Genomic DNA, 14,002 nt, shown 5'->3' with positions numbered 1-14,002 from the left:
TGCGAAGTAGAAGGTTGAGCTGGAAGGAGGCAAGTAGAAAGGCAGGTCCCTCCACCTCCTGGCCCATCCCCCACACTCCTTCTTGCCTCCTCTCTACCCACAATGCCCTCGCCCTCACTACCTTGGTTCTGACTTGCCACAGCCTTTTCTTTCAGGGCTCCCTGGGCTCCCCTGGGGCTAGGCCTGAACTTGGGTTGGCCCTCAGAGCCCTGTCCCCCCAACACTCCAACCACCACCCCAAAATGCACCCCTTCCCACCATGCACACCTGGCAAGGTTTTCCAGTCTTCAAGATCAACTCAAGAGCACCTTCTCCACCAGGGAGGCCCCTCCATCCCCTGTGCCATCGTGATGGTCCCTCAGTAGACCTAGCTCTGGGCTCTTCAATGCATCCCCCCAACCCGACCTCAAATAATATGTGAACAAACTAGCCAGGGTCCCAAGAGGCCCCGTATTTAGGAATCCCTGTGATAAGAACTAGCAAAGGCTTCTGCCCCCAACCTAGCCAACGCTAATAGGCTCCTGTCTGTCATTCCCTACCCCAGGGAAAGCACTTTAAGCTATCAGTAACTCCGGACACTTCAGAACCCCTTCCTCAGGGAATACACAGGGCCACTTACAAGAAGAGAAAAACGACTGTAATCAGAAGAGGAATCAAGGAGGAACCATTCCCCGCCAAGTTTGGAAGAACTATGTGATGCTGGGAAAGTCATCTCCCTTCTCTGGACCTTACCCCCCTCCCCCCAGGGTAGACAGTGCACAAAGCACAGGCACTGATTCACAGTAGGTGCTTGGTACAAGGCTGTTTCCTCCTCTGCTGCCTCTTCCTCCTGGTTCCTAGAGCCCAGGAGTCAAAAGCACCTTCCTGTACTGCGTTGCCTTGCAGAATATCACCATCATGGAACCAAAATCAGGGCTGAGTCCCACTCTATACCCCAGCAGAGTGAGATATGGGCCAGGACCACCACACTTAGGGCCTCCAGACCTGGTCCTGAGTCTAACAACCATCAGCAATCCATGGCTTCCCTCTTGTGGCCCAAAGCAGTACTGCAGCCAGCTCCTTGAGCCACCTAGCAGGGGTTGACCCCAGTCTCACCCAGTCTCTGGGCCTCCAAGACTAGCTGGTCAGAGCCAGGAAAGAATTCCAATCTCTGAGGACTTGGATGAGGGGATACATCAGCCTTGTCCTGACTGTAGGAGGAATGGTCAGACATTTAATTCATCAGTCTGGCCTGGTGCAGTTCACTGAGGGCAGGACAGGAGGTGGGAAGTGCAAGGGACAACTTAGCCACAGCCTGTGAAATAGATCAGTAAGACTCAGAGAACCGTTTCCAGTCTCCTGGCATATATCTTCCCTTCTTAACAGACAGAGAGAAGGAGTCCATGTCCTCAATTCCTCCACTGGACCCCAGGCCTCCCACTGAGCAAGATCATATGAGTCAGAGCTCATGTGGCCCATCCTCCACCCACTTTGCCTGGCCCATAGGCTGAGGATGAGGATGGGAGATCAGCTTGGGAGCTAGGAGCAGTAATGAGGCTCTAGGCAGAGGCAGGAATGTGGTGTGTCTGGCACCTTCCCAGGGAGTCCCAAATCTGTCTCCGAACAGCTCATTATCTCCCCTGCTGGCCAGGGCCTGATCTCCTTGCAGGAGATGGCCAGTCAGTGCCCAGTGTGGACAGCTGCCTGGTACAAGGCAGGCCCTACCTCTGGAGGGGTATGCACAGAGGCCAAGGGCAACCAGAAGGTCCTTCTTCCTAATTTAATTTACTAAAGCTCCTGTGACACTGTGTCCTTGTGTCTCCAGCAGGGGATGTTATAGGGATGCCCTGGGTTACTGACATGTCACATCCAGACCCCAGCTCAGACTCTGATGGCAGCAATGGCAGGGGCTCAGAGCCAGCTGGGGTCAGTCCAGGCCTGGATCAGGACTGGCATCAAAGGGGATGACAGGGAGCCAGCTCAGTGCCTGGAGAGAGCAGCATCCAGGTCTCAGCTTCAGGGGCAGGCTCACCTCTGGGCTTCTCAACTTCCTGTCTCCTCCCACCCCAGGACACATGATGCCCTCAGCCAATCACAGGCCTCAGCACCACAGGGTAAAATATACAGATATATTTATATTATCAAAAAGCCCCTAAGTGGGGAAGGGGCATCTGGCAGCCTGGACCCTCCCAGCCAGCCCAGATTGGAAGGGTAGCTGAAGTCCCCAAAGTCCAGTTCTCAGCTCTGTGGAAACTTACCCAGAGCTCCCTCCCTGCCCCAGATGAGTGTTCTTATAGAGCACCCACTTTTTTCTATCCTAGAGTTCATTGTGGGGGCTCCCTTCCAGCGGGGGCCCCAGAACCTCAACCTCTGAAAGGATGGTGGTCCTCAGAGCTCACAGATGCCCATTTCTCCAGCCTCACAAACTCAGGGTCAGCAATGCTGACATAGCCAGGATGGGTTCCTGAGCCCAGGCAGACCCTGCTGCCCCATCCCCAGCCAGGGAACCCCATGTTGCAGTCAGGATGGAGGATGCAGCCCATGCAGCTTCCTTGTGCAGCCCCTGCTGGCTCACACCAGGCCCTTGAAACGTGAGTGGTGTCAGAGCAGGAAGGCTTCCAGTGGCAGAGTTCCAGAGCCAGGGTGGGCTCCTGTGCTCAGACGTTGCGGAGGAGCTGTAGGAAGACAAGAAGCCCAGATTCCGTTAAGTACTCTGTGGATGTTCAAAGGGGCCAGGACACCTACTGAAGCTTCTATAGCCATTCTCCACTGCTGACCTGAAAGCATGAGTCAGTTGGGGTCCCTGGGCCAGTATGGGGGTTCCTGTGAACCACTAGAACCAAAGGGCCCTGCCAGGGGGAGTGGGGTCCAGAAGGCTCACTGAGGTAAGTTGTGGAATAGAAGGCAGCCACCCAGCCAGGTCCCTAGCCCCCCCTGCCTGTAGGGAAGGAGAGCCACTCACAGAAAGGGGGTCCGCAGTGAAGGCAGCCACACTCCGGCGCATTTCATTTTCACTACCACGCAGGGGGATCAGTGACACACTGCCCAGCCGGACCTCAGGCACTGCCCGGGACACACGTGAGGGCTCAGAGGGCCACACCAGGCCATCATGCTGGGGAGCAGGAAGAGGAGGGGGCTGGGGGCTGGGGCTGAGGCTCAGCTTCAGCTCACCCAGACTCTCAGCTCTGAATCTGCCCACCCTTCCCAGAAATGCTTCTAGCTATGATCTGAGGTAACACCCTCAGCTTTGATCCCAGCCGATATGAGAAGCAGCTGTGAGAACATGACTGCATCCCTGGCAAAACACAGCCAGTTTTGTTACTCAATAATTCCCATCTCCGGATCCACAAGCCTCTCCAAGAATGCAATACCAAGAAAACATTTCTCTGGGAGGAATGTGTCCGTGTCTGTGCCTCCTCTTATGAGGAACAAAGAGCTACAGAATCCACCCTGTTTCCCTTTAGTCCTTGATTACCAGGAAGCTCAGAGCTGAAAGAACTTAGCAACAAGGAAGAACTCAGTCCAGGGTCCTGGTAGTCTTGCCTGCCTTTTCCTTAAACAATTCTGAGCCCTCATTTTTAAATCTTTGCTTTAACAACTCATCAGAATGTTTTAAGTAGGGCCTGCTTCTGGCCCTACTTTAGCTCAAGAGCCACCCCAACCCCATGCCTGCCTGGGCTACTGCAGCTACTGCTTCACTGGTTTGTTAACCTCTGGGTACTGCCCTTTTGTCCCTCTTCCCCTGCAGCCACATCCAGAGTGAACTCCCTCTGATTCTAAGCTGCACACCACTCTTGGTGCCCGTACCACAATGGTTATAGTGCCGGCCACAGGCACCGAGGCTGATGGGTTCGAACCCAGCCCAGGCCAGCTAAACAACAATGACAACTGCAACAAAAAAAACAGCCAGGCATTGTGACAGGCACCTGTAGTCCCAGCTACTTGGGAGGCTGAGGCAAGAGAATTGTTTAAGCCCAAGAGTTTGAGGTTGCTGTGAGCTGTGATGCCACGGCACTCTACCCAGGGCGATAGCTTGAGACTCTGTCTCTAAAAAAAAAAAATCCGCTCTGCTGCCCCCCAGGTCAAGTTCAGCTTCCTTGCCATGGTCTTTGAGGCTCTTTGAGATTCTTTCCAGTGCCAACTTCTGGCACTCCTAGCTTCTTCCTTTCCACTTCACTGGACAATCTGAACTTCTAATTCACATCACCACGCCTTTGCATAAACTCTCTTCCAACTAGAAATCGTCCCCTCCTCTTTGCTTTGTGCACTCTCCTCATCCCCTAAGACCCGGCTTCTGTGACATCCTCTTCCCGCTCGACATCTCCTTCCCACACATCAGGTTAGGGTCTCTAGGCTTTCATTTGTCACCACCACACTGATCATGCTGAGCTATAACCAGCCAATTCTGGGTCTGTTTTCTCTTCACATGGGGGCAGTGTGCTCTCTGTGCCTAGTAGGCCTAGCTCAGGGCTGGACTACAACAGCCATTAGGAAGAATTTATTAGCTAAACAAACCAATGCATTAAAAGCAACTTAAAGTCTCCTTCAAGCAATGGGTGACTTCAACAGTGAAGACACAAATGTACCCATTCTCCATAACAGAAGCCTCTAGGGACCCCACCCCATAAACTACTCCCTGCACCTGATACCTGCACAAAGAGGAAGGTGGCAAACCACTCCCGGAGCTCCATCTGTGTGTCACAGCAAAGGTACCTGCGGGGGACAGGAGATGGAGGGGCAATAGGTCTGGATGCTGCCAAAGGCTGGCTCAGTAGGGGATACCCTGCCTGTCTCCCCAACCCAGGGTCTGCCAGCAAGGCACAGAACTGGGCTGTGACTAAGAACCCAATTAAGGGGGACGTGTTACCATCTCTCCTCAGCCTGGAGTCTCAGGTTGAGGCCCTCACTCACCACTGCTGCTTCTCATGTTTCTCTGTCTCATGCACCACCGTGAAGCCCCAGCTGCAGAGGAGAGGAGGGAGTGGGGCTGCTTGACAGCCTGCAGAGGCCTCAATGCCCAGGTCCCCAGGACAGAGCCCAAGAGCCAGGGGCAGGGTTCAAGGCCTGCTAGCAAGCATAGCACATCCTGGCCTTTTTCATCTCTCAGTCCCCACTGGCCTCCCAAGCCCTTGGCTCCATCCCCACCCGCAGCCCTGGCCTGCCCTAGTCCCAGAGAGACAGATAGGCACAGCGAGCAGATGAGGAGAAAGTGAGAAAACTAACTTTGGTGACTGCAATACATAATGGCAATAGTAGCACTTTTCAACTTCCCCTGGAAATATATGTGCCATTATTTTCCTTGTCCTACAGATATGAAACTGAGGTACAGATAGGCCCCAGAGATAGTCAGTGACAGGATTTTAATACAGGCCAGTGGTTCTCACACATAAGCAGGCATCAGAGTTCCCCGAACAGCTTATTAAAACACAGAGTACCGGGCCCCCAGAACCCATGATTCAGCAGAAATGGGGTGGGTCTTAGAAATTTGTTTCTAAGGTATGTCCAGGTGATGCTGCTGGTCTGGGAGACGACACCTTCAGAACCACTGTACTGACTTCTGTCAAGTTCAAAGCTCCCAGGTATGCCTCTCCCATCATTTCTGAGCCCCCACAGACTCCAGCTGCAAGCCTATCTCCTTAGTCCCAACTCACCAGGTAGGTGGCCGGAGTTTCTTTTTCACTCCCAGGTAGACTTTAAGACTCTTGACAGGCCACTCCTTCTCAGGCCGGTGACTCTGGGATGAGGGTGGGAGAAGAAGGCACTTCAGTCTGTTAGAGTGGACACTGGTACATTCTCCTGCCTGGAACCTTCCTCCTACCACTCCCCACCCACCTCTGCCTCCCAGCACAGGGCACCTCCTCCAGGAAGCCTTCCTGATGAAATCCTCCCTGTTTCCAGTCCAGCCCAACCAGCCCCCCAGGCCTCTCTCCCTGCAGCAGCATCAGACAGTCAACCCTCAGTCCCCAAGGAAGCTGTCCCAACTGGGATATCCAAAGAAGCAAATCACAGTCCCACCCTGAGGCTCTGCAAATTGAAGACTCAATTTGTAGCACCAGCCTGAATGAGACTACACACAGAGGGAGACCTGCCCACATCATCCTCCAGCACTGAGCTGGGAGGAACAGATGCCGTCTGAGAGCCCTGCTTGGCTGCTTACATCTGTCCATCCCAGGTTATTTATTCCTCACCCTTCCCCACCCCATAGAGGCTCCAGGGTTGACCGTGTGAAAAGAAGGAGATCAGCAGTTACTAGCTCTGACTAGTAACTAGTCTGCTAAGGACTCAAGCTGAAGCAAACAGCTGTTCAATAGACCAAAGGAAGAACTTTCCAATAGCCTAGGCCAGGAAGCATAAGACTGATATACTGAGGAGGGGTACCAGGTCACCAATATGCTCCCCTCTGGGCCCCACCTCTGCATATGGGTCTGGGCTTAGAAGGAGCAGGCTGGCTTGGAGGCAAAGGGATAGGAGCAATAACCCCCAAGGAAAAGGCTATTTGGGTCAAGCTAATGACCCTTCCTCCTGTTCTGGGAGCCACTTGCTTGAAGTCCTCCCCTTACCAGGCACCCCTGGAGCCCACAGGTGGGTCACAAGGAGAATGGCAGGGGAGGAAAATTCACTTACAACCGTATCTGGGGGTCAAAGACTGAGCTGTCTCTATCCAGTTCCCCACTGCAGCTCCCAGTCACCCCCAGGCATGGCTCTTTAGCATAAACCAGAGGGTACTGAGGGAGCCAGAGAGGTGAAAAGTTTTGGGAATTGGTGGACTTTCCTATGTTATCACAAAAGGATAGGGATTGGTGGAGACATCTGTGCTGCCAAAAGAAGTGTAGCTTAGGAGGGTCTTAGGAAGGACTTTCACCCTGCTTTTACCCTGATACCCTGTAATGACAAGGGACTGATAGCAGAGTCCCATGTTCTCTACAGATAGCACCTGCCCTGATAGGTATCTAACAGAGCCTGGAACAAACTGGGCTGCGGACAAGGGACGATCAGGGCTGTAGACAGGGAGGAAACTGAGTAGTGGGAAGGGAGATTGGGCTATGGATTCGGAAGAGGCAGATGTGGGGAGAATATAGCAGGAAGACACCTGCACTCAAGCAGGGAAGATGCTGCCTGCGAATCTGAAGACACCTGGTAGAGGGGATGGAAAGACTGCAACAGAAGCTGCAAGGTTAGACCACAGGCATGCTTTATGGGTGGAAAACAGGCTTCAGGCCTGGAAGAAGCCACGCTGTGAGTGGAAGAAGAGAACTGAAGCTAGGTGTCAAGTGAGTCAAGGGTAGAAGGGACAGGCCCATGGATGTGACAGTAATGATGGTCCCAGTCAGCCCCAGAAAGAATTGCAGGAATTGAGGCATCAAGCCAGACTGTGGCTCCCTGAGACTCTGAAAACACAACCCTCTGCTTTGTCAGGTTCTGGTGTGCCTGGTGCACGCATGGCAGGTGTGTGACATAAGGATGACTGAAATAGGAAGCTAAGGGGGTATCAGTCAATGCAATTTCTTTTTGGGAATGAATCCCCTAAGTACTTCATTTCTAGTCAAAGAGCTCATGTTTCCAGCATCTCCAAGGTACAAGGTCACTGGTGAAGAAAGAAATGCATTCTTGCTGCTCAAGGACTTCTGCTGGAACTAAGATCTTTCTAGAATGTGCCTTTCCCAGGAGACCCTCCCTCCCTACCCCCAGGATAAGGCTTGAGTGGCCTCATATCCTGAATTGCTTGGGACTGTCCCAGTTTCTTGTTACCCTGTGAACCAACACCTTGGTAACCAAACCACACCTGCCTAGGGCTTCTGTCAGGCCACAAGTGCTGGCTGGCTGTCATAGAGCAGCACCTACCCTGCCCCTGTGCTGAACAGCCCCTCTCTGCTGAGTCTTTGAGCCCCTGTACTTGCAGGAATATAAAACGTGAGAGTTTTGACACTAACAAATCTGGCTTCAAATCCCAGATGGAATGTGGTAGAAACAGTCACTCAAAGCCTGTTTTCTCACCTGTGAAATGAGGAAAACACACTTCCTCACAAGACAGGAGTAAGGATTACATGTATCAGTGTGTGAGGGGCCAGGCACTAAGCCTGGTTCCTTGGGGAACATTAGGTCTCTCCCCTTTTCTAGCTCTCCTGCCTTCTCTCCTCCATGCCAAAGGATCAGTAGCTGCTCCTCCAGGTGGCTCAGCCATCCTTCCTCCCTTCTGCCCACACCAATGGTCTGCTCCATGGGGCTAAGCACCCCTAGAGACAGCGGACTAGGGAGGTAACATCCAGAACCCAGAGGACTGACTCGAGGGGCAGACAGGCTCAGAAGTAGGATTGCAAAAATTAAAGAGGAAGTGTTTTGCAACTTTGCAGACTGCAAAGAAGAGAAGAGGAAGCGTTTTGCACAAGGGTAAGCAGCAGCCTAGGCTGCATTAATAGAGGTAGAAAGTTCAAAAAGAAGGAGGTGAAGGTTCTGCTCTATCTGCTTTGCTCCTTCCACGGCAGTCAAGACCCATCCACATGTTCTCAGGAGATGCAAGGGGCAAGAAGAGGTTGAAGACACTGGTGGAACAGCTGTCTGTCAGCCTAGACCGCTGGTCTGGGAACCTCTGCTGCTCACCTCTGCAGAGCACCTATGCTTTGTGGCCCCCAAGGCAGAGGTGGGACCTACAGGGTATCACTGGAGGCAGATTCTCAGTTGAACCTGAGCAAAGGCCTTCCCTCAGGCAGAAGTATCCATCCCCCTAGGAATAGGGCAGCCCCAAGGGAGGAGTGGCTGTGCAAAGGCTGAGCAACCAGCCAGAGCTACAGAGGAGGCTCCTACCACAGGTGGGGCATTTTAGGATCAGAGTAGCAGCAGTAAGGTCATTCTTATAGCTCTGGAACTCTCTCCAGGGTTGGAAATAGCTGGGCTCCAGGGATGGCAGGAGAAGAGGATCAGAGCTCAAATTCAAGCCTAAGGGTCTCCTTAACTTCCACATTGAGTCCTCTGAAAATTCTACATCATAAGGGACCCTATCTTGAGGAAAGGACCCTGGGATGGGGTTAGCGATGAAGGCCATGGGCCCCAGTGTGAGAGCCAGTGCCGACGGGTAAGGGGCAGAGAATCATGCCTGGAGATGACCAGGGCCTTGGCTATGTCCCCACGCTCCACCTAGCTCGCTTTGCCCCCCAGGCGGTGTAAGGCAGCTGGCAGTAAGCTCACAGCTACTCACGGTCTCAGGGGCCCCGCTCCACGGCCTCTGGCTCTGTTTGATAGAGGATCAGGATTATGGACAAAGAAATCCCAGGTCTAGAACCAGGACAGCATGTGCAATGGTACATGGGGGATGTGGCACGTATGTGTAGAAGGTGGGAGATGGCAGGATGCAGCCTGGTCTGGGAGAACACCCAGCATGTGGACAGTGTGTAGAGAGTGGGCTGGAAATAGTATGACCTGTGACATGACAAGGTATGCATGGGCCACAACTCGGGGCTGTCACCATAAAGCATGCTCCTGTGGCTGCTATGACAAAGCACAGGCACAGATGATAGAGTACTGGTGTGATGTGATGGAATTCAGGCACCAGGGCCTAGGGGAATGGCCACCCAAGGGCACAGTAGGAAGGCCCCAAAGAGTCTACAGCTCTTCACCATGGCTGTGCCATCCCAAGAAGCTCTGATAGAGATGTTACCACTTGTAGCAATATCTGAACACACTGGTGGGTGCAGGTACCCATGGCAGGGCAGACCCCAGTGAGGCCACTTACCCGGACCTCCTTGTATAGCCGCAGGCAGCTACTGTTGAGGATGAAGTAGCGATCGTGGAAGCCACCTGAGGGCAGGCCCAGGCCCAGGAGGCTGCGGTCCTCACGGAACTTCATCATGCCATGCTTGGTGTCGCCCACACGGCTGGCTGGGGGGGGACTGGAGTGGGCATAGGCTGCACCCGGCCCCTACTCATACCCCCAGGTGTCCCAGGGCCAGGTTCCAGGATGAAGGAAATTGTCCTGTTCTGCCCCCAACTATAGAGGCTTGCCAGGTGGGCACCCTCTGCCTGAGCCACTCTTGCCTTGTGCCACCAGGTCCTGGCCTGGCTGTGGATGGAGGGTCCCACCCCACCTGCTCCACCTGTAGGCACCACATACCCAGGTACAGCAGCATGGCCTCCATGGACTGGTGCTTCTTCACCACTAGGTGGCTGTCTGTGCCCAGCCCATGCAGGATGGGCAACACCTTCTCAGCAAAGTGCAGGGGGCGCTCTGAGGAGAGGTCACACCCACTGTCACTGTCACACAGTCTGATACTACCAAGAACTGGCACGTGGCACATGTCACCTACATGTCCACTGTCTACTCCCACCATCTGCTAGCACCATGCCATGTTACCATCATAACCAAGCTTCACATTTGACACATCTGGCTGTGACCAAAGCGGCTTAAACTCAACATGTCCCAAACCAAGCCCCTGATCTTCTGTGTCTCATCAGGGAAATGACAGCACCACCACCCACCAGGCTGCTTAAGCCAGAAACAAACCCTCCTCCCTCGCACCTTCCATGTGTTAGATATTTCTCTGCTGTCCATGCCCACTGCCAATACCCTGGCCCACATTACTGTCTTCTCCTTGGACTGAACCATGATGCACCCTCACTTCCCTTGCCTCCTCTCTCCACTCAACAGCAAGTAGCAATCTTCTAAATCCCAATCACTAACCCTCCTAAGGCCTTGCATTGCTGCTGGGCCCTGTGTGGCCATCTCTGCCTCTGCCTAGATGTCCAGCCCCATCCACAGCACAAGCCCCTCACTGTCTGTGAGGGGCTGTACCTCTGCCCATGCAGGTTTTGCCCATGCCATTCTCATTCCTGGAAGTACTCTCCCCCCCGTCCCCCGCTTCACTAAGTAACCCCTCTTCCTGTTCCTCCACCTCCTAGCTCAGGGAAGCTTTGGTCATGCCATGGGTCTTTCCTTCACAGCAGTTAATGTAGCTATAGTTGTCTGGCCTCCCACACCAGACTAACCTCATGAGGACTATGGGTCTGGCACTCAACAAATAAAACAAATAGATAGATTATACCCTCACCCCGACCCCCTGCCACCAAGATCCCTTTCACCATAAGAGATGCCTTTATCACCCCTCACCACCATGGGCTTGCTGTAGTATCACAAGTACCCTCACCCATACCCCCTCCCACTACCACCTCTCCTGCATGGTCACAACCACCAAGAATGGTGTTACCCCATAATCCCATGATCAAGTTCAGTATTATCACTAACACCACCCTCACTGACACCTGAAAAGCACCATCACAGCTGACATCACCTACCCCCTTCACTGTCCCCATCAGCCACATTATAGGCATCACCTCAACCCTTGCCAGCATCTGTCACCACCATCAAGATCACAGGTTTCATCAGTGTGACAACAACATCTGCCATCCTAAACTTGTTTCACTACCCCTGCTCCTACACTAAAGGGTAAGGGAAGAGAGATGGGAACTATAGCCCAGATGAGACACCATGCCCTGCACCGATCCCAGTAGGCACTCACCTGCCTCTTCTCTCTCATTGACCTCAAAGCAGGTCCAATAGTCCTTCTCCCTGATGCCCACATTCCGGCGATCCAGGATCTCCAGGGTGAGCTCCTCAGCTGTCATGGATGCTGGGATCTGGAGGGACCAAGGAGGAGGTCAACCTACCCCATCCCCAGCCTCTGCTCCACTACAACTTGCCATGTGATTCAGGGCCTAAGCCCACCCTTCTTAGTTCCTCACAAGTTCTGGAATGCAGAGGGCCATCTCTGAATAGTCCTTATAAAGAGGCCCCAGCACCAGCCACATAAGGTCCCAAACCAGGGCTCTCTTTGGAATGGAAGGACCACTCCTATAGCCATCTGAGCTGTGCCCAGCCCGGCCTGACTCCTCTGGCCATTGGCTTCTAGGTCCCCAAGCCCTACCTTGATATGCTGCTCAGTTTCTGCTTTCTTCTCTTCCAGGTACACCGTGCAGATGAAGTCACCGGCATGCTGCAAGAAGATAAGGTTCAGTTGGAGGTCTCGGTACCGGTGGCTGGTCTGAGCCCCACCCAGGCCTCAGCCTTCACCTGAGTCCCACTGGCAGTGCCAGCTACTCGCATCTTCACAATGGCAGTGATCTCCTCCCGCTGCTTCCTCAGCTCCTCCTCATCTACCTGGGAAGGGGAGAGGGACAGGTGCAGGTGGTCACTGCCATGTGGGAGGCTGAGCCCTGCCTTCCACTGCCCATTGGCCAGGGACGCACACTAAACACCACCACATAGTGGCTAATGAGGTCTTCTACCACACGGCCAGCCTTGTAGTCCTGTCCATCTGTCTGGAAGAGCGTGGGCCCAAATACAATTGCCAGGTTGTGCGTGTTCATCTGGTTCGTGTCTGAGAAGCACTGGACACTAGAGAAGGGAGCAGGGAGACTTTGAGTGAGGGATCTGGCCTGGAACTTTTCCATCTCATCTTGCCAATTTCTGACAGACTGGCCTAGTCACGGTGGGTCACAAGCTAAAAAGGGGAGGCACAGTCTTTCTGGCCACATCTTGGGGTCTGGCAAGGAGGAGGGCTGAGACATTGGAAGATCTAGTCAAATTATTCCAGCCCCAAGCTGAAAAATGTATTTTCCCCCCGAGGCATTAAGCTGAAGACAGAATATCCAAGATTAGTCAATACTCAGTTCCCAGGAGTACCTCGTTCTCAGGGTAGGGCAGTCAGCCAGGTTGGGGATAGAAGAATCTTCTCTACCCTGTTCCCCCCAAAGTTTCACAATGGTATTGCCCCTTACCAGTATAGGTGGCCGATAAGGGCCTTCACTGTGGCCCGGTTGACACGGGGCAGATGCATAAGGAGCTCTCGGTACCTGGAGACCTTCTCCTCCTCCTCCTCAATCTCTGGGAGTAGGGAGATAGACCAGGTCAGAAATGCCCATAACCACCTTCCCTGTCCCACACTCTGGCTGCTCTGCCCCTCCTGCTGGGTGAAAGCAGTCCCTGCACCCTCCAAGTCGAAGCAGGTGAGGTACTCTGGAAGGATGAGGAATTGTCAAGAGTCCCCAGCTTCTTACACAGTGTCTATGGGAATAAATAGCAGAGGAGGGCAGGAACTGGGGCATGCCTAGCACTACTGCCCCAGGGGGCAGGAATCCTGAGATACAGTAGACAGGGGCTGCAGGGCCCACCTGAGGCCTCCAGCCAGGCTAGGCGCTGGGCACGAGTGAAGAGCCCATCGGGCAGGTCGCGCAGGAAGCGCTTGAGTGCTGAGGAGACATCATCCACATGCTGTTCGCCCTCCTTGAGGCGCACGGAGCGTGCGTCCTGCCGCAGGCTCTCCAGCAGCCGCTGTGTCTTTGAGGTCTGCCCACACTTGCGGTAGATACCCTCCGAGGTCAGGCCTGGGGAGGAGCAGGGCCAAGTGTTCAGGGCCTTAAGCCTGGGCCTTAGGCTTTGCTCCAGGACAGGCTACTTTCCAGGCTCCTGGGATCAGGGTGCCAGGGGCCCCCAGGCATCTCTCTGGGAGAGCGGGGCTCACCGCACTGCGTGATGTAGTCCACACAGCGGAACACAATCACTGGGATGTCCGAGTCCCCAAGCTGCTGCTCCGATAGCGTGTCCCCCAAGCTGGCTGCTGCTTTCTGGATGGCCCCTAGCCAACCCATGAAGTCCAGCTTCCGTTCCCCCTGGATGTACAGTGTCCTGGGCCCAGGACAGCCAATCACTGAGGGGCCTACACCAGCCCCCCACTTCCTCAGGCCTGCCAGACTACTCCAAACTTCTCGGAACCCCTCAGGGAGGCTACAGCTTACCTCCTTCGTTCCACCAGCACCAGCACCTGGTTCTCACTGTCCCCTTGGACGGCTGTGGAAGGGCCAGTCAAGGTAAGGCTTTGCTCATGATCCCCAATCTGCTCCCTCCTGAGGCTGTCTGGGCACACAAAACCCTGGGACCCACCCGCCAACATATGTGGTCATCAAAATGCACCCCAAGGGCAGGAGAGGACATGAGAAGGCAGGCTGGCTCCTTCTGGCCAGGCCAGGATAGAGTTCA

The 14,002-nt window shown here is 54.0% G+C and overlaps 1 protein-coding gene across 5 annotated transcripts in view; it reads right to left on the bottom strand.

Moving 5' to 3' along the window:
• Nucleotides 1-2,094: 2,094 nt before the first annotated feature.
• The window catches only part of ARAP1 (ArfGAP with RhoGAP domain, ankyrin repeat and PH domain 1), a 70,590-nt gene continuing 58,682 nt past the window's right edge, over nucleotides 2,095-14,002 (bottom strand). For 3 of the 5 annotated variants that reach the window (XM_023510306.1, XM_012803056.2, XM_023510378.1), the window contains 15 exons: nucleotides 13,762-13,813; nucleotides 13,488-13,651; nucleotides 13,138-13,350; nucleotides 12,745-12,850; nucleotides 12,214-12,361; nucleotides 12,038-12,124; nucleotides 11,892-11,960; nucleotides 11,487-11,604; nucleotides 10,085-10,198; nucleotides 9,707-9,852; nucleotides 5,631-5,713; nucleotides 4,891-4,941; nucleotides 4,629-4,692; nucleotides 2,942-3,091; nucleotides 2,095-2,654 (listed from right to left, as the gene is read on the bottom strand). In XM_023510306.1, coding sequence (XP_023366074.1) covers nucleotides 2,637-2,654; nucleotides 2,942-3,091; nucleotides 4,629-4,692; nucleotides 4,891-4,941; nucleotides 5,631-5,713; nucleotides 9,707-9,852; nucleotides 10,085-10,198; nucleotides 11,487-11,604; nucleotides 11,892-11,960; nucleotides 12,038-12,124; nucleotides 12,214-12,361; nucleotides 12,745-12,850; nucleotides 13,138-13,350; nucleotides 13,488-13,651; nucleotides 13,762-13,813 — 1,583 coding nt within the window. In that variant the 3' untranslated portion in view covers nucleotides 2,095-2,636. Of the gene's footprint in view, nucleotides 2,655-2,941; nucleotides 3,092-4,628; nucleotides 4,693-4,890; nucleotides 4,942-5,630; nucleotides 5,714-9,172; nucleotides 9,206-9,706; nucleotides 9,864-10,084; nucleotides 10,199-11,486; nucleotides 11,605-11,891; nucleotides 11,961-12,037; nucleotides 12,125-12,213; nucleotides 12,362-12,744; nucleotides 12,851-13,137; nucleotides 13,351-13,487; nucleotides 13,652-13,761; nucleotides 13,814-14,002 lie in introns of those variants that run through there. The other 2 variants (XM_023510410.1, XR_002772101.1) reach the window with 2 other exon arrangements.

Source organism: Otolemur garnettii, unplaced genomic scaffold (genome assembly GCF_000181295.1).
Source record: "Otolemur garnettii isolate 467f Iridium unplaced genomic scaffold, OtoGar3 scaffold00001, whole genome shotgun sequence".
NCBI classification, from domain to species: domain Eukaryota; kingdom Metazoa; phylum Chordata; class Mammalia; order Primates; family Galagidae; genus Otolemur; species Otolemur garnettii.
This window is presented reverse-complemented; position numbering and strand designations above follow the sequence as displayed.